Here is a 26,580-nt window from a genome sequence, read left to right as displayed (position 1 = left end):
TATAAGACAATGTAGGTATATCTTAAAGTGGTATGCCCCCATTGTATGAGATGAGAAAACCCCTTTAAGGCCTCTTGCACACGACTGTATGCCCCAAGAGACATACGGTCCGTGAGCGGGTCATATGTCCCGTAGTGGCATTGATCGTGCGCACGAGAGCACACAGCATCATAGTGTACAATCATCCTGTGCAAGTTGAGCTGCCCGCGGGGATATAGTCTTGCACTAAAAGATCATATGAGTGCGGGACAATAGCCCAGTTTGCGGCACAACATGGTCAGCATCATGATGCTCTGTACTCCTGTACGCACGATCAATGACGATCAGGGACATATGGCCTGCTAACGAACAATATACATCTTTAAGTGCATGTAGTCATGTACAAGAGTCCAAAAGGTGTGGTCCATTATCAAAGCCGGACCAGCTTTGGAACTTCAACAAGATAGCCCTGGAGAAATGTAGGAGCATTAAAACCCTATAGATCTGAATACATGAAGATGGAACCTAAAGATACTTTTCCTTCCAAAACGGATCCGCTAAACGGATGACAAAACGGAAACCAACGTGACAAACGGATCCGTAAAACAGACGGATCCATACAAACGGATCCGTCTGAATGACTTCCGTTTGGCTCCGTTTAGTCAGTTTGACGGATCCGTTTGAAATGCCCTTCAAACGGATCCGTCAAACGCTAGTGTGAAAGTAGCCTTACACTAACATAATGCTGTAGGTCAGGACGAGAGCCCTCAGACGCACACTGCAAGTTCAACGCACTGAACTCGCTCATGTGAAACCAGCCTAAGGGCCCATGCACATGTGTATTTTGCGGTCCGAAACAAAACCACATCCGCGTTGGATCTGTATTTTTTGCAGATCCATTGTAAGAATGCCTGTCCTTGTCTGCAAAACGGACATGTTTTTTTGCAGAACGGAATGCACACAAGTCATTTCAGGTTTTTTTGTGGACCCATTAAAATGAATGGTTCCACATAGACCTGTAAAAAAAAAAAAAGTAATGAAAAAATAAAATCTATATCTATATGTCCTTATACTCAGTTTGTGGGTGTCACAGCAGGACTCATTTGCCATAACCCCAGAATTGAGAAAAAAAATAAAAAAAATAAAGTAGTTTTGCAACTCTGGGTTTGCAGATGTAGCAAAAGTGCGAGTCGTGTTGTGGCCCCATTCATTTCTACATGAGTACTGCTACACTGAATACTAACACATTCTAACAACACATTGTAGGCAACCGTACTGCCAATATGGCCCTCGGTAAAAAGGCGTTTGACACCTGACCTAAATCCATTCAGGGAAGATTAAAAAACACATACCATCACCTTTCAAAATTTATTTTTCAACAATCCAGGAGAAACCAGTAATAACTATTCACAGCTGATATCTAGTAACCACCTACAGTTACATGGATGGTAAAACTATCAGAGGTGCCAATAAAATTCTCTTTAGGACACATGAGGGAGAGTGGCAGTAGGCACATCTACGTACATTACTAGAGTCTGACTTTACAGTTTTATTGTAGTCTGGATTCATAACCTTTTCCACTTTCCTCAATGCTCACTGCTTGCCATTGCCATTGATTGGTCTCTTCTTGTGGGCATCACTGGAGAGATATGCTTCAAGCTTGGGACGGCTACTAATGCGTTTGACATAGGCACAGAGGAGTGGGAAGCCTGAAAGGCAGTCTGGTGCCAGAACAAGATGGTTGTGCAGAAGATCCACCAGGTTGTAATCGGCAAAGGAAATCTACAAAGCAATAGGGAAATAATGCAGTTAGATATCACAACTTTAGGAGTCAAGGACTTAATGGGTATTCCGGCCCAACCAGTTGCTCCGTTCATTTCAGGAGGGTACAGGCCCCCCACCCCCCTGCATTTCTTAATTGTTCAAGTCACCCTGAATTCATGGTCAGTTCGCAGAAAGGTCTATGAAGAGGGAAACCAGTATGGAGAACATAATACAAGTACTGAGCAGATTTACTGTCAGCTGGACTATTAAACAATGAATGGCCCTGATAAGAGAAGGAGGCATTTCTCTATCTCTAACATATAAATTTCTCCTCCTCACTTGTACTATGGATTTATACAAAGTTGTTTATAATCCAAGGTACACGTCAATGCGTTTCCATGGTAACAGACTACAAACAATCATCCTGCTGTCATACAGTTTTCCATGTGTCCCTTACTTGCTGCTAAAGTACTGGAGCAACAAAGTTGGTTGTGAAGGTGTGCACAGCTTTTAGATCTTTATGAACATGAGTATTCCTATGTGGACTTTCCATTTCTTGCAGGCTCTCTAACAGCAGCCTGTGTCAGTGACAGAATTACTTTTTTTTAAATCAATTTCCAGATCAATAGCCTGTCAATTAAATAGTCCTAGTGTAACTAAAGCAAATCAATACTCACATGAGCTCCTATCACAAACCCCTTCCCCTCATTATTAGAGGCAAGCAGACATTCAAAGTGACCAAGGTCAGTGGGCAGAGCCTTAACGTAATCATCTTTTCCATTCTCCTAAACAAAAAAGGAAACATGAATCTTCTGAAGAGGAAGACATTTCTCTGTCAGACTTCTGGGTGTCACTCACATAGTTCTGATAGATCATCTTCAAATACTTAAGCCGAAGATCCTCCACTCCGTCATTAACCATGTCTATGAGGCTTGCCTCACGAGGATTTTTCCCATACAGATCTACAACCCAATCATAGTTCAGAATTAGTAAATATATGCAGAGGGATCCACAAGCTCAATACATGAAAGAACAAAAGAAGCTCAGACACCTGAGTTGCTCCTGATCCCCCAGTCGTGTGGATTAAAACATCTGGCAACGGGGTGGGGGAAACAGCCAATAGCAGGCCATGATGGGGACTAGCCTCCCTAGAGTCACCAGGAGATGCAGCTGTGCGGGCGATCAGGAGCGGCACAGGTGCTGGGGAGGTGGACAAGTATAATCTATAAGAGGGGCCTGGGCATGGGGGGGGGGGCATATGTTGGACTTTGTATAACCCCTTTAAGTTGTAATACCATGATTCCTGGCAAGAAGGCGCAACATGGCATTGGACTGATACAGAGTGAAGTCTCCATCTTTAAATCCTGGAAGTTGGCCATACACCTACAAGGAGAAAATAAGACAAGGAACTGTAAGATAGTTTGACAGCACTGAATGTGTTAACTACAGCAAAATTCCTGGCATCGATGGGATCTGATTGATGCAGAAGACAACAAAAAAAAAACCTGTGTAAAGAGTACTGGTCAGGTCCCCACATCCACAGTGATGAAAGCGCTCCTTCCATGCATACAATCAATAGGGATGAACGTAGGGAAAATAGAGGAAACATGGGTACTGGAAGTGGAGCATCTAGGGCAGGGGACAGGAACCTTCGGCACGCCAGCTGTTGTGAAACTACAACTCCCAGCATGCTCCAATCATTTCTATGAGAGTTCTGAGAAGAGTAGAGGAAGCATGCATGCTGGGAGTTGTAGTTCCACAACAGCTGGAGTCTCCCTACTCCTGGTTTAGGACAGGACGGAACACAGGAGAGGTGAGAATTGATGACCAAACCTAATGATAAGCAGGGTGTTCTAGTGGTGATAAATAAGGGCCTTAGACTGAGAACATAATATATTTATTAACATTTTAAAAAAATTTACATAAAATTACTCAAATATTAACCACATTCTGGAACGTCCTTTCAGAGATGGCAGCTGCCGAGCGGGTGGCCTGCTGTCAGTGACAGCAGGACACCCTAGAGAGCAGGCAGGGACCATTCCTGTAGGTCCCCGCCTTCTAGATCACTGTATACACAGCACTCAATGAGTCCTGTCCAGGCCCGGTGGTGATGTGACTGCCAGGGGAGTGTAGGAGCTGACGGTCTTCCACAGATCACGATCAGCCCTGCACTGAGGCCATGACGAACTTTGTCTATAGGGCAGGCAAATACCCGGTGGAACACCTTACCTTCCTTAGGGTGGGGGTGATCAATGCATGGAACCAGTTTGTGGTGGTGAGGGGACAAAAAACACAAAACGTATGGTTCCCAGTTTTGCCCCTATGGAGAAACCCTAAACTCCCAGAATTGGCTTCTGTCTCAGACTGAGTTCTGGCTGCAGAGGGGGATTAAATACCTCACCCAATTGTATGAGGAGGGGGTTTTTAAGACTCAGCTCTACAGGCCGAATACAATATACCACGTTCATCCCTCTTTAGGTTTTTCCAACTGAGGCATGTATGCGAGTCTCAATTTGGGGTGGGCCCTTTGCGGCTGGAATATGGGGAGATAGAGAAAATTGCCAGGCAAGTAGAACATGGTAAAATGGTCTCTGCCTTCTATGGGACACTAATATCCTATCAACCTTCGCCTATATCTAAAGCTTTCGTCAAATGGAAAGAGGATATCACGAAATTTAGACCTGCAGCAGGAGAGGGAATTAGCCTCTACATGGAGATCGGTGATTTGTGCGCGGGATCAGCCGATTCAGGCTAAGTGGATACAGAGTATATTTGACTCCTGTGCGTCTAGCTCGCATATACAAACTCAGATATCTGTATCAGATGTGGCATTGGCAAGGGAACGTTAATGCACATGATTTGGGAATGTCCAGTTATTGCAGACTTTTGGAAAGACGTGCACAGATATCAATTCCAGACTGGGTCTCCCGGCAGTTATATCCCCAGAAGTTAGTCTACTGGGCCTTGTCAACGACATTATTCCTACCAAATACACTACAATCCTTTATAGGTTACTACTATTCTATGCTAGGAAGTCCATCCTGCTAAAATTGGAAGCCTCCAAAGAGTCCCTCCTTATTCCACTGGACTCCACTCATCAATGCAACTTTACCCATGTACAAATTGACCTTTGAAGCTAGGGGTACACCAGACAGGTCTGAAAATATTTGGGGCCTCTGGTTGAGTGCCAACTCTGTATCGGAATAACTCAGACACAACTCTGGTGTCTGCAGGTTGCTGCCCGAGTGAATGCGTTGTGACTGTCTGACAGTCTTCGATAGCGACCAATTATATCCAGAACACCTAGGATTAAGAGTTAAAGGTGAAATGTACGGTTTCAACATCTTAATGCTACATAAAGCCTTCTCCTGTCAGTTAAGGTAGATGAAAGTAATTGTCCTTTTTATTCTGTTTTGAATGTTATTGTTTTGTTGTTGTAAACTTGGGGGGGGGGGGGGGGGGGGGGGGGGGGGGGGGGGGTATACTGAACCCCAGGTGGCAGCCCTACAATCTGCTCTATAGAAGCGGAGGCCCTCTGCCCAGGAAGTAGAGACTGATCTAGTATAGTGAGCCCTGAACCCTGATGGCAGAACAGCTCCCTTGGATGAGTTTATGCCAAGTAAATAGCTTGCCTTATCCATCTAGCAATAGTCTGCGAAGATGCAGCAGAGCCCTTCTTAGCACCCTGAAAGGAAATCAACAAACAGGAAGAGGACCTCCAGGGCTGTGTGACCTGCAGATATTGAATTCAACATCTCCTCACATCTAAACAATGGAACTCCGATTTTTTTTTCTCTCTTTTTAGAGAAGCACAGAAGGGAAGAACTCTTGGGAATGGTGAAAAGAGGAAGACACCTTTGGCAAAAGAAGGATCAGGAGAAATAACCACCCTAGCCAAGATTTTTAAGTAAGGCTGGTCAATGGAAAGAGCAGCAATCTCACTAAGGCCACTTTTACACGGGTGGGTTTTCAGCATGGGTGCAATACCTGAGGTGAATGCATTGCACCCCCACTGAATCTGGATTCATTCACTTCAATGGGGCCGTTTAGATGAGCGGTGATATTCACGCATCACTTGTGCATTGCGTGAAAATCGCAGCATGCTCTATATTCTGCGTTTCACGCAATGCAGGCCCCATAGAAATGAATGGGTCTGCATGAAAAATTGCAAGCAAGTGCTGATGCGGTGCAATTTTCACGCATGGTTGCTAGGAGATAGGGATGAAAGCAACTCGGACCCCATTAAAGTGTATACACTATAATTTTCCCTTATAACATGTTTATAAAGGGAAAATAGCATTCTAATACAGAATTCATTTGCAGCACTTTCAGAGTGCAAGAGCAACATGGAGGATGGCTCAAGCACAGTGGGTGAGAAACAATCATCTCCCATGCCTAAAGTATGTAAGACTGCAGCCAAAGACAAAAAGGAGAAGGTGAGGATTGATAGTAAGCAGCTGTTGGTGGGCGATTCCATCAGAAGAGGTGTGAAGTTTGAGGAGAATGGTGTTGCGAGATGTCTCCCTGGTGCTACCGCTAGCAGGGATAGACGACGGATCCTTAATATTGTTAGGCAAGCAAAGCAGGAAAGGGAAGTGGATGTTATTCTCCATCTTGGGACAAACGATCTGGCTTGCAATGAGGTTTCAAAGGTGAAAGAAGCTTTTCACACACTTGGAAAGGATATACGGGAGGTTGCATCAACTGTTTCATTCTCTGCAGTTTTGCCTGTGCATAACCTTCAGCATGACAGGAAGATGCGCATTAAGGAATTCAATGTATGGCTTGGTGAATGGTGTCTGAACCAAGGGTTTGGCTTTGTGTCTCATGTTAGCTCTTGCTGGAATGGAAAAGAACTGTACAAGAAAGATGGTTTGCATCTTTCTCTCAAAGGAACGAATGTCCTCGGTGAACAGTTCCAGGTATTTGCTAAGAAGCATTTAAACTAGGAAAGGGGGGCAAAAGAGTGATAATCCAGCAGTCCAACTGCCCCCCGGAACAATGCCAGAAGAGGCCAGTAGCACAAAGGTTAAGGAATGACAAGCTCAGAGTCTTGTCTACAAATGCTCGCAGTCTAGGGAATAAGATCAATGAACTTGAAGCTATAATGGCATCTGAGAATATAGATGTAGTGGCTGTTACTGAGACGTGGTTCAAGGGGAGTAATGACTGGGATATATCAATACCAGGGTTCTCTCTATACAGGAAAGACCGAGAAGGCAAGAAGGGGGGAGGGGTGGCCCTGTATGTGAAAGATATCAAATCTAATTTGATACAAGTTAGCGAGAACAATTTAGAGTCAGTTTGGGTTACCGTGCAGCTTGATAATCATAAGGTAACTCGTGTAGGTGTGATATATAGACCACCTAGCCAAATGAAAGAATTAGATGATCTACTAGTTGAGGAAATAGTTAAAATGACATTGAAGGGGGAAGTTATCATTATGGGAGACTTCAATCTTCCAGATGTAAACTGGAAAACCAAAATAGCTAGTTCTGCCAGGAGTACAGATATTCTAAATTCCCTACTGGGATTAGCTCTACAGCAAGTAGTGGAGGAGCCAACCCGGAAGGAGGCCATTTTAGATTTAGTATTCACAAATGGGAATTTGGCATCTGATATTACTGTAGGGGAAAGCTTGGGATCTAGTGATCACCAGTCAGTGTGGTTTACTATAAGTACAGTGACTGAGTCACACCACACAAAAACAAAAGTTTGATTTTAGAAAAACAGACTTTTCTAAAATTAGATTAGTGGTATACAAGTCCCTATCAGACTGGAACAGTTTTATTGGAGTCCAGGAGAAATGGGACTACTTAAAAGTGGCACTATTGAAGGCAACAGAAAATTGCATTAGGCTTGTCAGTAAAAGCAAAAAAAGGAAGAGACCACTGTGGTACTCAGCAGAAGTGGCCAAAATCATTAAAAACAAAAAGATAGCATTTAGGAATTATAAAAAAAAACAAAATGAGGATGACAGACAAATTTATAAGATTAGGCAGAGAGAGGCCAAACAAGTTATAAGAGCTTCCAAAGCACAGGCAGAAGAGAAATTAGCTCAGTCAGGGAAAAAAGGCGAGAAGGCATTCTTCAGATACATAAATGAAAAAAGGAAACTAAAACAAGGAATTACCAAATTAAAAACAAAAGGAAGGTATATAGAAGATAAAGAACTAGCTGACTGCCTCAATGAATATTTCTGTTCAGTTTTTACAAAGGAAAATGGAGAAGGACCTCAGTTAGGAAAGAAGACTAATGAATCTTTTGATGCATGTGTCTTTACAGAGGAAGAGGTTCTAAGTCAGCTGTCTAAAATTAATACAAATAAGTCACAGGGGCCTGATGGGATACACCCAAAGCTATTAAAAGAGCTCAGCGTTGAACTAGCAAAACCATTAACAGATTTATTTAACCAATCGCTGGCAACAGGAGTCGTCCCAGAAGATTGGAAATTAGCGAATGTTGTGCCCATTCACAAGAAAGGTAGTAGGGAGGAATCGGGCAACTATAGGCCAGTAAGCCTGACATCAATAGTAAGGAAATTAATGGAAACCATACTTAAGGAGAGGATTGTGGAACATCTAAAATCCCATGGATTGAAAGATGAAAAACAGCATGGGTTTACTTCAGGGAGATCATGTCAAACTAATCTTATTGATTTTTTTGATTGGGTGACTAAAATTAATAGATGGAGGAGGTGCAGTAGACATCGCTTATCTAGACTTTATTGATAAGCTTTCTATGTGGGACAGTATCAAAAGCCTTACTAAAGTGCAGTCTTTGGGCTTGGACTCCCATATTGTTGAATGGATTAGGCAGTGGCTGAGGGACAGGCAACAGAGGGTTGTAGTCAATGGAGTATATTCAGACCAAGGTCTTGTTACCAGTGGGGTACCTCAGGGATCTGTTCTGGGACCCATATTGTTTAATATCTTTATCAGCGAAATTGCAGAAGGCCTCGATGGTAAGGTGTGTCTTTTTGCTGATGACACAAAGATTTGTAACAGGGTTGATGTTCCTGGAGGGATACACCAAATGGAAAAGGACTTAGGAAAACTAGAGGAATGGTCAAAAATATGGCAACTAAAATTTAATGATGATAAGTGCAAGATAATGCACCTGGGACATAAAAACCCAAGAGCAGAATATAAAATCAATGATACAGTCCTAACCTCAGTATCTGAGGAAAGGGATTTAGGGGTCATTATTTCAGAAGACTTAAAGGTAGGCAGACAATGTCATAGAGCAGCAGGAAATGCTAGCAGAATGCTTGGGTGTATAGGGAGAGGAATTACCAGTAGAAAGAGGGAGGTGCTCATGCCGCTCTACAGAGCACTAGTGAGACCTCATTTGGAGTATTGTGCTCAGTACTGGAGACCATAACTCCAGAAGGATATTGATACTTTGGAGAGAGTTCATAGAAGAGCTACTAAACTGGTACATGGATTGCAGGATAAAACTTACCAGGAAAGATTAATGGACCTTAACATGTATAGCTTGGAAGAAAGACGAGACAGAGGGGATATGATAGAAACTTTTAAATACATAAAGGGAATCAACAAGGTAAAAGAGGAGAGAATATTTAAAAGAAGAAAAACTGCTACAAGAGGACATAGTTTTAAATTAGAGGGGCAAAGGTTTAAAAGTAATATCAGGAAGTATTACTTTACTGAGAGAGTAGTGGATGCATGGAATAGCCTTCCTGCAGAAGTGGTAGCTGCAAATACAGTGGAGGAGTTTAAGCATGCATGGGATAGGCATAAGGCCATCCTTCATATAAGATAGGGCCAAGGGCTATCCATAGTATTTAGTATATTGGGCAGACTGGATGGGCCAAATGGTTCTTATCTGCCGACACATTCTATGTTTCCATGTTAATGCTTACTAAAATGTGGATTGAGGGGGGGGGGTTAAAAAAAATTTACTCCCCTCATCCAATTGATCACGCAGCCAGCATAGTCTTCTTGCTTCTTTCAGGACCTTTGACATAAGCGCAGGTCCTGCTAAATGAAGATAGGTCCTTTTGCAGGTCCTGAAAGCAGCAAGAAGACTATGCCAGCTGTGCGATCAATTGGATGAGGAGTAAATTTTTTTAACCCCCCCCCCTCAATCCACATTTCAGTAAGCATTCTGTATTAGAATGCTATTATTTTCCCTTTATAACCATGTTAGAAGGGACTGCAAACAATAACCGACAGCAATTGTGTTCCTACTCGCACGGTTTTCCCCGCAATGCACACGCAACGCATCCATAGCAAATCCGGGATGCCCGTGTGAAAGAGGCCCAACTCTTCTAGCAGAGGTCATCGCTAGGAGAAAAGCTAGCTTTAGGGAGAGCATCTAAGGCCTCTTTCACACTTGCGTTGTCCGGATCCGGCGTGTACTCCACTTGCCGGAATTACACTCCGGATCCGGAAAAACGCAAGTGTACTGAAAGCATTTGAAGACGGATCCGTCTTCCAAATGCTTTCAGTGTTACTATGGCACCCAGGACGCTATTAAAGTCCTGGTTGCCATAGTAGGAGCGGGGAGCGGGGGAGCGGTATACTTACAGTCCGTGCGGCTCCCGGGGCGCTCCAGAATGACGTCAGAGCGCCCCATGCGCATGGATGACGTGATCCATGCGATCACGTGATCCATGCGCTTGGGGCGCCCTGACGTCACTCTGGAGCGCCCGGGGAGCCGCACGGACGGTAAGTACACTGCTCCCCCGCTCCCCGCTACACTTACCATGGCTGTCAGGACTTTAGCGTCCCGGCAGCCATGGTAACCACTCTGAAAAAGCTAAATGTCGGCTCCGGCAATGCGCCGAAACGACGTTTAGCTTAAGGCCGGATCCGGATCAATGCCTTCCAATGGGCATTAATTCCGGATCCGGCCTTGCGGCAAGTGTTCCGGATTTTTGGCCGGAGCAAAAAGCGCAGCATGCTGCGGTATTTTCTCCGGCCAACAAACGTTCCGTACCGGAACTGAAGACATCCTGAACGGATTACTCTCCATTCAGAATGCATTAGGATAATCCTGATCAGGATTCTTCCGGCATAGAGCCCCGACGACGGAACTCTATGCCGGAAGACAATAACGCAGGTGTGAAAGAGCCCTTAGGGGAAATGCTGTCTATTGACACAAAAGGATCTGACATCAGGGCCTAAAGAACCAAGTTTAAATCCCAAGGAGGGATCCTATTTCTGCAAACTGGGGATAACTTAGAAACTGCAGTGATGAATCCTTAGGACAGGAAACAGAACTGGAGGTGGAGAGGGTGGTCCCTCTTTTAAAGGGTTTCTGTCACCTGGAAAGACTCATTACTCTTACCGGTAATAGTTTTTTCCCCTTTAGCCTCCACAACGGCAGTAAACATGGAGATTATCCCACCTTCTCAGGGACAGGAAAACAGCTTTGTGGACCAGCCCATATAAGGCCCCCTCCCTCTTACCTCTCCAGTTAGTAACCTAGTACTCAGAGATAAATGCAAGGCAGGTTTAATAAAGAACAAAAGTAACAGATATCAGAGCCAGTCTGCTCTAACTTATAGGATTAGAAGAACATACACTGCTAAAAAATAAATAAAGGGAACACTTAAACAACACAATGTACCTCCAAGTCAATCACACTTCTGTGAAATCAAACTGTCCACTTAGGAAGCAACACTGAGTGACAATCAATTTCACATGCTGTTGTGCAAATGGGATAGACAACAGGTGGAAATTATAGGCAATTAGCAAGACACCCCCAATAAAGGAGTGGTTCTGCAGGTGGTAACCACAGACCACTTCTCAGTTCCTATGCTTCCTGGCTGATGTTTTGCTCACTTTTGAATGCTGGTGGTGCTTTCACTCTAGTGGTAGCATGAGACAGTCTACAACCCACACAAGTGGCTCAGGTAATGCAGCTTATCCAGGATGGCACATCAATGCGAGCTGTGGCAAGAAGGTTTGCTGTTTCTGTCAGTGTAGTGTCCAGAGCATGGAGGCGCTACCAGGAGGAAGGCCAGTACATCAGGAGACGTGGAGGAGGCTGTAGGAGGGCAACAACCCAGCAGCAGGACCGCTACCTCCGCCTTTGTGCAAGGAGGAACAGGAGGAGCACTGCCAGAGCCCTGCAAAATGACCTCCAGCAGGCCACAAATGTCCATGTGTCTGCTCAAACGGCCAGAAACAGACTCCATGAGGGCCCGACGTCCACAGGTGGGGGTTGAACTTACAGCCCAACACCGTGCAGGATGTTTGGCATTTGCCAGAGAACACCAAGATTAGCAAATTCACCACTGGCGCCCTGTGCTCTTCACAGATGAAAGCAGGTTCACACTGAGCACATGTGACAGACGTGACAGTCTGGAGACGCCGTGGAGAACGTTCTGCTGCCTGCAATATCCTCCAGCATGACCGGTTTGGCATTGGGTCAGTAATGGTGTGGGGTGGCATTTCTTTGGAGGGCTGCACAGCCCTCCATGTGCTCGCCAGAGGTATCCTGACTGCCATTAGGTACCGAGATGAGATCCTCAGACCCCTTGTGAGACCATATGCTGCTGCGGTTGGCCCTGGGTTCCTCCTAATGCAAGACAATGCTAGACCTCATGTGGCTGGGATTGTGTCAGCAGTTCCTGCAAGACGAAGGCATTGATGCTATGGACTGGCCCGCCCGTTCCCCAGACCTGAATCCAATTGAGCACATCTGGGACATCATGTCTCGCTCTGTCCACCAACATCACGTTGCACCACAGACTGTCCAGGACTTGGCAGATGCTTTAGTCCAGGTCTGGGAGGAGATCCCTCAGGAGACTGTCCGCCACCTCATCAGGAGCATGCACAGGCGTTGTAGGGAGGTCATACAGGCACGTGGAGGCCACACACACTACTGAGCCTCATTTTGACTTGTTTTAAGGACATTACATCAAAGTTGGATCAGCCTGTAGTGTGTTTTTCCACTTTAATTTTGAGGGTGACTCCAAATCCAGACCTCCATGGGTTGAAAATTTGATTTCCATTTTTTAATTTGTGTGATTTTGTTGTCAGCACATTCAACTATGTAAAGAACAAAGTATTTCAGAAGAATATTTAATTAATTAACTCAGATCTTTTGAGCAGTGTATATATTTCACAAATAGAATACACATAAGCATGAATACATATTTAATAATGTATATCTATCTATATATTTTTTTTTTTTGGGTGGGGGGGGGGGGGGGGATTCCTCCTGCCGTTGTGGAGGCTAAAGGGAAAAAAAATGATTACCGGTAAGAGTAATGTGAGTCTTTTCCCTACGCCTCCACAACGGCAGTAAACATGGAGGAAGTAACCTAGAATAGCCTAGGGTGGGACAACTGCAGATAGGACCCTCCACCCAAAGGCTAAATCCCCATTTGCAGAAACATCTAACTTGTAATGTCTAAAAAAATGTACATGGATTGGACCATATGGCTGCACGGCAGATGTCCTCTAAGGAAGCTGAAGCACCCTCGGCCCAGGATGTGGCTAGGGCCCTGGTAGAGTGAGCTTTGAGAAACTGGAGGAGGAACACCCTCTGTCTGGTAGGCTAGATAGATACAGGACTTGATCCATCTTGATATAGAAGTCTTGCTGGCAGCTTTCCCCTTCAACATGCCCAGGTATTGAATTAGAAGTTGATTAGTCTCCCTAATCTCCTTAGTGGCTTCCAGGTATTGGAGGATACATCTCCTGACATCCAGGTTATGAAAGTCTCTTTTTTGTTCTTTGCCTGAGAACAAAAGGAGGGAAGGATAATTTCCTGTTGGCAGTGAAATTTAGAGACTTTCGGAAGGAACTCAGGAGCATGTTTTAGCGTGATCCTATCGTCTGAAACAGAAAGGTATGGAGGCAGGATAGAAAAGGCTTATATTTCACCTACTCTTCTGGCCGTAGTGATGGCTAGCAGGAATGATGTCTTAAGAGTAAGAATTCTTAAAGGGTATATCTGTAGTTTGCTCAAATGGAGGGTACATAAGCTTGGACAGTACCAAGTTTAAGTCCCAGGGAGGCACTAGGGATCTTAACCTAGGGCGAATCCTGATGGCAGCCTTAAAAAACCTTATTTCCATGTTAGCCAGTTTACAGTCCATAAATACACTCAAGGTTGCTATCTGAACTTTCAATTTACTTACTGCGAGGCCTTTATCCAACCCTGCTTGGAGAAAGTCCAGTATGAGGGACATTTGAGGTTCTCCTGATGGGTTGTATTTGTTCTCCCCGAAAAGTAGAAAGGATTTCCAGGCCCTCAGATATATTTTCGAGGTGACCGGTTTCCTACTAAGTATTAAGGTGGAGATCACTTTCCCGGAGAAACCTTTGTTCCTCAGGATATTTCTTTCAGCCTCCAGGCAGTCAGACGGAGTTGAGAGACTTGAGGGTGAGAAACTGGACCCTGAAGTAGAAGGTCTGGGCGAGGATCCAGAATTCTTCTCCTGCCAGAATCTTCAGGATCGGAAACCATGATCTGCAGGGCCAAAATGGAGTGATCAGGATGATTTGTACTTTTTCTTCCAAAATCTTTGCTATGACCCGCTGTATGAGAGAGAATGGTGGGAATGCATATAACAGGATTGATGGCAAGGGTACCGAAAGCGCATCCACTCTTAAGGGTTGATCTACTGCCAGATTAGAAATTCAGAACCTGTCTGTTCTTTCTCCTGGCAAACAGGTCGATCTTCAGCGTTCCCCACCTGGAACAGATCTGCTTGAATACCTGGGGGTTTAGCATCCACTCCTGTGTTTAGCTAGTCCTGGCTGAGGAAGTCCGCCACCCGATTCTCTTTTCCTCTCACATGGGCTGCTGAAAGAGACTGAATATTTTTTTCCGCCCAACTGAAGATTTTTTTCACCACCAGGGCTAGTGATAGGCTTCTTGTGCCACCCTGTTTGTTCAGGTATGCCACTGTTGTAGAGTTGTCTGACAAGATCTTTACATTCCTCTGCAGGAGGGAGGGTGCAAATGTTTTCAGGGCTTCCCAAACCACGGACAATTCTCTCTTGTTGGAGGCTTTTTGCAGAACGAGACCCCACTGGCCTTGAGCTAGTTTCCCTTCCATGTGGGCTCCCCATCCTTGTTGGCTGGCGTCTGTAGTAATAACTACCTGGTCTGATGGTCTCCAGGGTACTCCTTTCAAAAGGTTTTTCTGATCTGCCCACCAATTCAAGGATGTCTTTACTGCCTGAGGGATTTTTACCTTCTTGTTTAAGGATGTCTGTTTCTTGTCCCAGGTTCTTAAGAGGAATGATTGGAGGGTCCTTGAGTGGAACTGTGCCCATTTTACTGAAGGGATAGTGGATGTCATTAGACCCAGGATGACCATTATATCTCTGAAAGAGACCGAGCCTTGTTTCTGAAATCTTCTCACTGTCGTGATCAGGAAATCTTGTTTCTGCAGAGGAAGAAAATAGATCATTTTCTCCAAGTCTAACAGCACTCCTATCTGGGTTGAGGGTAGGAGACAGGATTTTTCCGTATTGATTATCCACCCCAGGTTGGTAAGTGTGGTCCGGATTGTCTGGAGCTGCAGGAGTAACCGATACGCTGATGGGGCTGCTATTAGGAAATAGTCTAGCTACGGAAAAAATAGAATTTCCTTTAGGTGAAAGAACTTTGATACCTCTGTTATGACCTTTGTAAAAAGCCTTGGGGCTGAGCTGAGACCAAACGGAAGTACCCGAAATTGGAAGTGGCACAGCTCTCCCTTGAACCATGTCACCAGTCTCAGGAATTTTTGATCTTCCTTTCTGATGGGTATATGGTAGTAGGCATATGCCAAATCTAATGTTACCATGGCGCCGTTCTTTGGGATCAGGCTGATGACTCTTTATGGTTTCCATTTTGAACTTTTGCATATGATGTATTTGTTTAACATCTTCAGGTTTATTATTAATCTGAACGAGCCGTTTGGTTTCTTTATCAAGAAGATCAGGGAGTAAAACCCTTTCCTCTGTTCCTGCTTTGGGACTGGGATGATGGCCCCTTTCTCCAGCAGAAGTCTCAACTGATGATCCATAGTTTGCTGGCTTATTTCCCCCAGACGAGGGATCTCCATATATCTGTCTGGTGGGCAGGTTTTTAACTCTAGACTGTACCCGTTCTTTATGACTGACAGAACCCATGGAGAGGCCTGGATATTTACCCAGGCAGGATAGAATTGGGACAGTCTTCCTCCCACCGCGCCTTTGGCGTCATTGAGCAGAAGTGTGGGCTGATTTGTCAGGGTTAAACAGGAACCCTCTGCCTTTACCCCTATTCGACTGCCAAGCAGATCTAGTGTCCTTTCTTTTTTGGTCCGGCCTACCTCACTTCTGGGACTGAAAGGACCGCCTTTGTTGAAAAAATTTTTTTGATTCTGTAGGAAAGCCCTTCTTCCTATCTGACGCTTTTTCTAGAATGTTGTACAAGGCCGTACCAAACACCCTATCCCCCTCACATGGCAGAGTGCACAGCTTGTTTTTGGAGGCTGTGTCACCGGACCAGGTGCGTAACCATACTGCTCTTCTAGCAGAGTTAGAGAGGGCAGCAGATCTGGCTGAAAGCTTCACTATATCTGCTGATGCGTCTGCCATAAAATTAGCGGCCTGTTTTAGCATTGGTATAGAAGCTAGGATGTCTTCTCGTGGAGTGCCTGACTCTAGATGTTCCTCCAATTGTCCCAACCAAAGGCCCAGGGTTCTTGCCGTATAAGTTGCGGAGATCCCTGGTCTTAGAGTGGCCGTAGAAGATTCCCACATCTTTTATCCATCGGATCTTTAAGAAGACCGAGGTCTTCAAATGGAAGGGCAGTTTTTTTTGAGATTCTTCCTACTGGGCATCTACTTTAGGGGTCTTATCCCAGGCCACAGAATCTTCTTCCGCAAAAGGGTATTTTCTTTTTAACCACTTAGAGGCGGATTGTTTTTTCTCAGGGTCTCTCCATTCTGAGTGTATTAATGCCCAGATGTTAGGGTGGACGGGAAAAACTCCTGTACTGAAAGGGGTTCTCTGGGTTCTTCCAGGTTTATTGTAGCCCTAATTGTCTTCAGTAGGGAATCCGTCTCCTCAACTGAACAGAGGTTTACCGCCTGCTTGATCTGAAATATCAGAATCAGACCCAGAGGAAATTTCACCTTCATCCAGGTCAGAGTCCTGCACATTAGAGACTATGGCTCCGGAGGTAGATGGTCCGGGAGACGATGTAGATAACTTAGCTTCTACAGCTGCACCCACTTCTCTGATTATGGTTTTCAGACTTTCTAATAAAGATGGGGTCTCCTCTGACACAACCTTGTCACAACACTTCTGGCACAAGGATTTCTTGTATGTACTAGACAGCGATTTCTTGCACATTACGCATTTTTTCTTCAAAGGTGGATCTTTTTTTGAGGATTCTTTACCCTGAGAGACAAAATTGGAGGAAAAGTTTATCCTTAGTCTCTTTAAAAAAAGAAGGGTAAAGAACCACCACCAAGGAGACCCCCATACAGGATAAAGCAACCTGTTTAGTAACGGGAGGAGGCTTACCGGGCTAGAGGGCCTGGAGGTATCTGTGGGCCGCCTGGGCGAATAGTCAGCTTGCTGGGACATCTTCTCAGGAGAGGAGCGCAGGAGCTGCATTGGAACGCCGGCAGCCGCGCTCCTTTACTTCCTGGTTCCCATTGATGATGACATAAGCTCCGCCCCCCCTCGCGTCACACGCCGGCCACCGACGTCACATAGGATCCAACCGCCGGCGCGCGCATAGGGGAAGATGTGGGGAGCGCTCCCAGGCCCAGGAACGCTCCCCCGGCTCGCAGAACAGGGCCGGTCCGCACTGGATGCAGGTCCATAGCCCAGGGTGGCCAGCAATGCTGGGCTTAAACCACAGGGAAGGAGGAACTTTAATAGAGTTCCGCGACCCTATCCCCTGCCTCAGCCCTCCGGCCAGAGCCGGGATAACAAACCGAAAAGGCTGGGCGCGTGCTGATCCATCCGGCAAGTCCTGACCTTCTGAGGCACAGGAAAACAACTGGAGAGGTAAGAGGGAGGGGGCCTTATATGGGCTGGTCCACAAAGCTGTTTTCCTGTCCCTGAGAAGGCGGGATAATCTCCATGTTTACTGCCGTTGTGGAGGCGTAGGGAAAAATGGTATTAAGCTGGCTGACATCACTGGTTCTGTACACCCTTCCAGCATACAGTCACCACACATCAAGTTTGAAGACTTGACACTCATGCCACCTGTAGGTACAGTAGACTCCTGGTTGCCACTAGCTGTTATGGTAACATCCTTGTCATCAACCATGAACTCTAGGAGCACACATGAGCAGTCCCCTCATCTGAATTAAAGGCATTCTGTCACCGCTAGTGAGCGTATACAACTGCTCCTATGGCACTGTAGGTCTCCTTGAAGGCACTCTAACCAGAACTGTATAGGCAATCTAAATTTTTGTGCCCCTCAAAAAACGATTTCATAAATATGGCAATGACCTTGTAAAAGAGTCCAAGGGGCAGAACTTATCGCTCATGGAGCCCGGCCGCACCCATTCTTAGAGAGCCCTGCTCCTTCCCTCATCTGCTATTCTTGATGGGCGGACATCACCCTGCCGCAGCAGTAAAAAAAAAAAAATAATCTCGCGCATCATCTAGTGCGTTTGCCTGTGCGCGCTGAATAACTCAATAACTGATCTGTGCAGTTGTGTGTATGGAGCGATCTGCAAAATAAGGGATCTGAACCTGCGCTCCTCTAATCACTCATTCTGTTACTGTAAATCTGACAGGCAGTCTATTAGGGTGAGAGGAAACACTGAATGCAGCAGTATACCAGAGCTGGCATCCACAAGTGATGGCGCGGGCACAGACCCCGATCCCACGCCATCACCTGATCTACATTTTACCATTATACTTTGCCCATAAGGGGTTTCATCTTACCGCAGCTTTCTTCAGATCCCCCTTCTGCCAGTCATCAGACGTTACGACTTCCTCCTTCCATTGAGCTCCCTGGTCAGCCATGAGCATTCGCATAGCTTCACAACGACCTGACAAGGAAATCAAAGAGAAATAACTCACCCCAAACCCCTGCAGACCACAATGCAGTTCTCCCCCAAACATTACAAAAATGAAAATCCAGTCATCTTCTATTATAGCCTCTTCCTTACGGCAGCCCGATATCCTGACTAGGGCCAAGCTGCAGTACCAGACACACGCGTTTGGATGTCGCTCTGAGGAATTCTGCCCCTTTCACACCAGCGGATGCCGCGCGGGTAATCTGCTGCGTGGAAGACCGCCAAGCCCCGCTCCGAACAGCAGAGACACGGAGCAGTAACATGATTGATAATGCTCCGTGTCTGACCTTTTTACTACAGAATCACGGTGACAACTTTATCTTACCGTGATTCTGTAGTAAAAAGATCAGAGGGGCACGGAGCATTATCAATCATGTTACTGCTCCGTGTCTGCTGTCCAGTGCGGGGCTTGGCGGTCTTTCACACAGCGGATTACCCGCACGGCATCCGCTCGTGAGAAACAGCCCTTGTAGGTGCAGCTGACCGTAGTAGACCATCAATGTAAAAATGCTTTAAATGGTTTGGTTCTAAGAAAGAAAACCTCTACTTACCTCTGGCATTAAAATAAATGATGGTGTATTCAGGCACTAAAGAGCGAGGAGAGAGACAGGCGGTATTAATTGGTGGTAATGCTACATGACTTCTGTATATGCCGGTTGTTACAAGTTAACCCTAAGGGGTCATGCACACAGCCGGTGTAGTTTTTGTGGTCTGCAAAACAGATACCGGCCGTGTGTTCTGCATTTTCTGGGCGGCGGAAATAGTGAGTGGACGGAGCCTCTAGGTGCTGAAAAGACGCCCCCATAGCACATAGAGGCTCATTAGCATAGCAATAAAACTACGTTTTTTAGGGTAACCGCTGCACAGAAAGGAATTACAATAGCATGGTTAGGTAGAGCAGACACTAGCAGATCGCTAGTGTCTGACAGCTGATTAGGTCAAAATGTGGTGGTAGAAACCCTTTAATGACCGCTGTAAAAAACCGTATCGGCGGTAAGGCAGTTTCCTAATGTTTTTTGCACCCTTGGCAGTTCTGAAATGCCAGCTTTCACTGGGTTTAACGTTTTCCCATAATAAAACATATGACTTTCATAAGCAAGTCTGGCAGCTGTCTAAAGTTAACCACTTCACTGCCAAAGCGCTGATACTGCAGGGAGCAGGTGTGTAGGAGAAGCAGCCAAGATGGAGAACAGCCATTGTGAGTAAGACATCCATGGAAAACAGCGTGCGGTGATTTGCCAGAAGCTCTGTTACCCCCTCTGCACAGACCATGAGCAAAAGCGTGAGCGCCATCTAGTGGCTGCAGATAAGTAGCTTCCTTGTCAGATGCACTGTACAAGCAAGTACTGGGGGACTTTAGGAGTACAACTGGAAACCATATGACTTCTATTGAACGCAATTTAACCTTTTAAAGGGATTGCCTAAAAATCTCGGACAACCCCTACAAGGTCTTTAAAAAAAATATAAAATTCTATTAAACCCTTACTCCAGCGCCATTCTCTGTGCCACTTCTCTGGTACTCCCACTGCATGTCACCGAGTACCAGGATGTGCCTGGATCCAGTCACTGTCCTCAGCCGTAGACCACCAAGGACAATGATTGGCCAGACGGTCAGGTACAGCAGCAAAGCGCGCTGAAGTAACGGGTGAGACATTATATGGTTTTTAGGTCATGCCTGCTGATGTTAGGAGCGTACATCCCAGCACCACACAGCAGGAGACCAGAAGACCCCCGTTACATCACAGTATTAGGCCCCTGCACACAGCCGTATCCAGAGCCATCCTGCCTTCTCCCCTACGTCCCACCATATGCCTATTTTCCCACAAAACTGACAAGCGGACATTCTATTTTTTGCAGGCCATGGAATGGGCATTGTTGAGGACAGTGCGCCGTCCCCATTGAAATAAATAGTTCTGCATCTGATTGTCAAAAAAATGTGGACCTAAACAGGTCTGCTGCCCAGAGACTGTCGTCCAACTTTCCAGTGCCAACTACAGTCCATAGGAGGGCACAGAGCTGCGTGCTCCTCAAAGCATACCTAAGGCCTCATGCACACAACCGTTTTTGTCCGCAGCGAGCAGCAGTTTTTGCGGCTTGGATGCAGAACAATTCACTTCAATGGGGCAGCAAAAGATGCTGACAGCACTGCGTGTGCTGTCCACTAGGGGTGGGTGATATGGCCTAAAATCCATATTGCGATATAATTTTAAGCATGTGCAATATGCGATATATTGTTTTCTATATTGGGGGGGGGGGGGGGGGGGGGAGTGTTTAAACTTTCACTATTAGACTCCTTAAGGGCTAGAACCCTTGTCATATTCACCCTAATAGAGCTCTATTAGGGTGAATAGGACTTTACACTCTCCCTGCTGCCCTGTGCTTTGTGCACACAACAGCAGGGAGCTGACCATGGCAGCCAGCCTCTCATGTGCCCCCCAGCCTCTCCCTCTTATCAGCCCCCTCTGGTAACTCAAACCCCCCCTCCCTCCCCAGTATTAGTAATTGGTGGCAGTGGGCAGTTCCGATCGGAGTCCCAGCAGTGTAATGCTGGAGATCCGATCGGTTACCATGGCACGCGAGTATAATGCTGCTCACTAACATACCATGGCAGCCAGGACTTCAGTAGCGTGACTACTGGCTGCCATGGTAACCAATTGGATCCCCAGCATTACACTGCTGGGACTCCGATCGGAACTGCCCACTGCCACCAATGATAGGGGGGGGGGGGGACGACCCTGTGGGATATGGCCAGCACATTTATTGGTGGCACAGTGGCCACAGTCCCTCCCCTCTTCCTCCTACTCTGTTCTCATTGGTGGTCAGCAGCAGCCGCGCACAGTGGGGAGGGAGGGACTCCCCCCCTTCTCCACTGTGCCGGCTCAGGAGAACATGGTGCGCGCCGAGAGCGTGATCATATTGCAGTCCAGCGATATAGGCAATATGCACAAAATCCATATCGTGGCACAAATGTATATCGCCTACCCCTACTGTCCGCATCCGCTGCTCCGTTCCGTGGTCCGCAAAAAATAAATGAAAATTGTATATAGTAAAAAGATGGAATGGTCACTCTTATATGGAAATATAGGACACTTTATTAAACATGTGCAATAAATTAAAACTAAATGTTTCTTTAAAGATTAAAGAAACATTTAATTTTAATATTTTATTGTAATTTTATTGCACATAATTTCATTATATATGTTTAATAAAGTGTCCTATATTTCCATATAAGAGTGACCATTCCATCTTCTTTTTACTAAATACTTCAAACTTTGAGGGGTGACTCAAATCCTGGTTTGGAGCACCTATCCTGAGAGAATAGAGGTGAGCAGATCCCTTTTTTTGAATCTACTAAAAATTGGATATAACCGGTCCTATTCTTATCCGTTTTGCAGACAAGAATAGGAAGTTATATTAATGGCTGTCCGTGCCATTCGACAAATTTTGGAACGCACAGACGCCATCCGTGTTTTGCGGACCGCAAAACACACAACGGTCATGTGCATGTAACCTAAGGAAGCTCCACATAAAACTACAAATAAAGCGGTCATATAGCCCCAGCCATTGGCCTAGCAGGGCTGAGTGAGCGCAGGGGTCTCATACTACACAGCCATATGGGGGATATATTCTCCCGAGGAAGCATTTTCCCTCCTATGGTTCCCATTGTGAATGGCACAGCACCCTCTGGACTGCCCCACCATGACACATGCCTGGAGCACAGCGCCCCCTCTAGGTTACATCTGTGTAATGGAGGGCTGGGATCACAGCACAAGTGGCTGCTATAGGCGTCACACCCACTTAAAGGGGAACTCCTGCAGTGGTAAAACAAACTCCAGGAGCTGATGCCGGTGACCACTGTATACACAGCTCATCCTGTACAGCAATGCAAAGTCACCCATGGAAAACGGGACGCAGAAAACTACAGCACTTATCCTTAGTTTCTAGTCCATAAAAGTGTAGGGAGTCTACAGCAGACATCTTTCACTTCCCTCTGATAAGCCGTAAACACCCAGACTCAGCGATAAGAGCCCGCGCCCTATCGTGCAATGCAAGCGCTGAGGCGTCTTACTGTTGTCTTGCGGAGAAATCCTCAGGCACAGGAGTCACAGCCGGAGAACTGCAGCCAGGTGAGGCGGAGGCTTTATAGGCGGCGGAGGGGGCGGAGCTGAAGGCGGAGGCAGACTGCGCCTGCGCGGTGGCTCCTGTCAGTCACGGCGGCAGCCTCAGGCTCGGCTCCTCCCACTGCAGGAGGGCAACCAGGCTGTGCTGCCCACCTAGTAAGAGCAAGCCAGGGCGGGGCAGTGGTCTGTGCCCCCCAGCAGCCGCCATCAATCATGCAACAAGGTCTTGCCACTGCGTTTTTTTCTGCAGTTTAAACTAGTCAAAAAATTGTGACAAAAACTCTTTAAATACGGCTCATGTGAATACACTACATAGCTATGGGCCATTAAAGGGGTATTCTGCTTGCTAGAAGTTATCCCCTATCCACAGGCTGGGGCATAACTATCAGATCGGTGGGGGTCCTACTGCTGGGGACCCCGTATCTCCTGCAGCCCCCCTGAAATTAAGGAAGTGGCCGGTCACACATGCTGGTGGCCGCTCCATTCACTTCTATGGTAGTTCCGGAGATAGCCGGTACAGCGCTCCACTGTCTCCGGAATTCCCATAGAGATGAATGGATAATGTCTAACAACTGGAATACCCCATTTAACCCTTTTGAGGACCAAGCCATCTTTGACAGAGAGGTTTTTGTTTTTTCCAACAGTCTTACCTTTTTTTATTTTTTCGGCAGCATAGACGTATTAGGCCTTTTTTACATGAGCGAGTTTTCCGTCCGGATGTAATGTGTGCATACCTCCCAACTTTAGAAAATTGTAGAGGGACAACGTGTGCATCGCGTGTAGCGCTCTGCTGCAATTTGTTTCATACCAGGCCACGCCTCTAACTCTGCCCAAAGCATAACTATACACACCCATTCCCCATGTGCTCCCCAATAGTAGTTATGCCAAGATATGTGCCCCCTTCACAGTAGATATGCCAAGATGTGCCACCTCAGAGTAGTTATGCCCAAATATTCCCCCTCAGAGTAGTTATGCCCAGCGGTGCCCCCTTCATAGTAGTTATGTCAACGTGTGCCCCCTTCACAGGAGGTAAGAAAATCTAACAGTAAATACTCACCTGGTTCCTCCGATGATCACAGCTCAGCTGCAGGCGCTCCCCAGTAGGATACTGTCACACATTGCACTTGCTGTGTAGGAGCAGGGGTACAGAGGGTGATTCCTCCACTCCTCCTACACAGCCAGTAGCGAGATGTGTAATACCTTCCCTCCAGTTCTACTGTTAAATAGGTTGTCCTCTTTATACTACTGATGATCTATCCTCCGGATAGGTCATCAATGTCAGATCAGCCGTGGTCCTCCGACACCCCCTACGATCAGCTATTTGAAGAGAGGGCAGCGCTCATATGAGAGCTGCCCTCTCTGATCTGTTCACCTGTTCGCCGTAGGATTTGCAGTGATGAGCAGGTAAACAGATCAGAGAAGGCAGCACTCATACAAAAAAAAAAAAAGCGGACAACCCCTTTAACTCCTTAAGAACCGGGTTCATTTTCATATTTAAAACTTAAGTAAATAAAAAAAAGTATATATATGAGGTATCGCCGCGTCCGTAAGAACTTGCTCAATAAAAACATCACGTGATCTAATCCCTGAGGTGAACACCGTAAATTTTTTAAAAATAAATATGGTGTAAAAAAAGCCATTTTTTGTCACCTTACATCACAAAAAGTGTAATAGCAAGCGATAAAAAAGTCAAACGCACCCCAAAATAGTGCCAATCAAACCGTCATCTCACCCTGCAAAACATCATACCCTACCTAAGATAATCACCCAAAAACTGAAAAAACTATGGCTCTCAGACTATGGAGACACTAAAACATGATTTTTTTTTTTTCAAAAATGAAATCATTGTGTAAAACTTACATAAATAAAAAAATTTAGACATATTAGGTATCGCCGCGTCCGTAATAAAAAAATAAAAACGGTGAAAAAAAAAGCCATTTTTTGTCACCTTACATCACAAAAAGTGTAATAGCAAGCGATCAAAAAGTCATATGCACCCCAAAATAGTGCCAATCAAACCATCATCTCATCCCGAAAAAAATGAGCCCCTACACAAGACAGTCGCCCAAAAAATAAATAAAACTTTGGCTTTCAAAATGGGGAGACACTAAAGAATCATTATTATTTTTTTTATGCTTTGTTATGTAAAACTGAAACAAATAACCAAAAAAAGTAGTGATATTTGGTATTGTCGCGTCCGTGACAACCTGCTCTATAAAAATGATCTAACCTGTCAGATGAATGTTGTAAATAAAAAAAAATAAAAAACGGTGCCAAATCTTGTTACCTTGCCTCACAAAAAGTGTAATATAGAGCAACCAAAAATCTTGTTACCTTGCCTCACAGCCTCTCCGAGAGGTGTATTTCCCCTGTAACTGGGACTACTATGTCAGCCCCAGTTAAAGGAGAAATCAATAGTGAAAAAAAAATTAAATAATTGAAGTTAAATGTCCCCCAGAGGTCTTGTATGACCTTATGGGTCATGTGTAAAATTAAAAATTTAAAAATAAAGTGTTGTTTTTTTTTAAAAAAAGTTCCACATGTAAAAAAAAACCTCCCCAATTAAGTAATTACAAAAAATGTTAAAAATAGAAAAAATAAATAAAAAAATAGACATTTGGTATTGCCGCGTCCGTGACGGCTGGCTCTATAAATATATCACATGATCCACCCCGTCCGATAAACACTATTAAAAAAATAAAAACTGTGTAAAAAAAGCCATTTTTGTCACCTTACGTCACAAAAAGTGCAACACCAAATGATCAAAAAAGCGTATGTCCCACAAAATAGTACCAATAAAACTGTCACCTTATCCCTCAAAAAATGAGCCCCTACATAAGAAAATCGCTAAAAAAATAAAAAAAAACTATAGCCCTCTGAACTTGGAGACATTAAAACATCATTTTTTTTGTTTAAAAAATGCTATTGTGTTAAAGTTAAATAAATATAAAAAAGTATACATATTAGGTATCACCGCGTCCGTAACAACCAGCTCTATAAAAATATCACATGACCTAACCCCTCAGGTGAACACTGTAAAAAAAAAAAAAAACAGTGCCAAAAAAACAATTTTTTATCACCTTACATCACAAAAATTGCAACACCAAGCGATCAAAAAAGCATATGCCCCCCAAAATAGTACCAATCAAACTGTCACCTCATCCTGCAAAAACTGAGACCCTACCTAAGACAATCAGTCAAAAAATAAAAAAAAATATGACTCTCAGACTATGGAGACACTAAAATATGATTCTTTTGCTTCAAAACTGCTATTATTATGTTAAAGTGAAATAAATAAATAAAAAGTAGACATATTAGGTATTGCCACATACGTAACAACCTGCTCTATAAAAATATCACATGACATAACCACTCAGGTAAACACCGTAAAAAATAAAAACAATGCCGAAAAAACAATTTTTGGTCACCTAACATCACATAAAGTGCAACACCAAGCGATCAAAAAAGCATATGCCCTCCGAAATAGTACCAATCAAACTGTCACCTCATCCTGCAAAAAATGAGACCATAACTAAGACAATTGGTCAAAAAATAAAAAAAGCTATGGTGATCAGACTATGGAGACACTAAAACATCATTTTTTTCGTTTTAAAAATGCTATTATTGTGTAAAACTTTCTTAATAAATAAGAAAAAGTATACATATTAGGGATTGATCTAACCCCTCAGCTGAACGCTGGAAAAATA

At 45.0% G+C, this 26,580-nt stretch overlaps 1 protein-coding gene across 1 annotated transcript; it reads right to left on the bottom strand.

Moving 5' to 3' along the window:
- Nucleotides 1-1,531: 1,531 nt before the first annotated feature.
- On the bottom strand, nucleotides 1,532-22,837 carry LOC121003716 (glutathione S-transferase P 1-like). Its single transcript, XM_040435586.1, has 7 exons — nucleotides 22,822-22,837; nucleotides 19,304-19,339; nucleotides 18,619-18,725; nucleotides 3,039-3,126; nucleotides 2,602-2,705; nucleotides 2,421-2,528; nucleotides 1,532-1,761 (listed from the first exon to the last, which is right to left on the bottom strand). Coding segments are annotated over exons 1-7 (633 nt in total). The 5' UTR covers nucleotides 22,823-22,837; the 3' UTR covers nucleotides 1,532-1,572.
- Nucleotides 22,838-26,580: the final 3,743 nt, after the last annotated feature.

The sequence above is a fragment of the Bufo bufo genome, chromosome 6 (assembly GCF_905171765.1).
Source record: "Bufo bufo chromosome 6, aBufBuf1.1, whole genome shotgun sequence".
In the NCBI taxonomy this organism is placed as follows: domain Eukaryota; kingdom Metazoa; phylum Chordata; class Amphibia; order Anura; family Bufonidae; genus Bufo; species Bufo bufo.
This window is presented reverse-complemented; position numbering and strand designations above follow the sequence as displayed.

Excerpts from the sequence above, each read along its gene's own strand:
- LOC121003716 (XM_040435586.1), bottom strand. Across the intron at positions 2,529-2,601 it reads AGATGATCTATCAGAACTAT|GAGAATGGAAAAGATGATTA; the intron begins GTGAGTGACACC and ends TTTTTTGTTTAG. Across the intron at positions 1,762-2,420 it reads GGTTTGTGATAGGAGCTCAT|ATTTCCTTTGCCGATTACAA; the intron begins GTGAGTATTGAT and ends ATTGCTTTGTAG.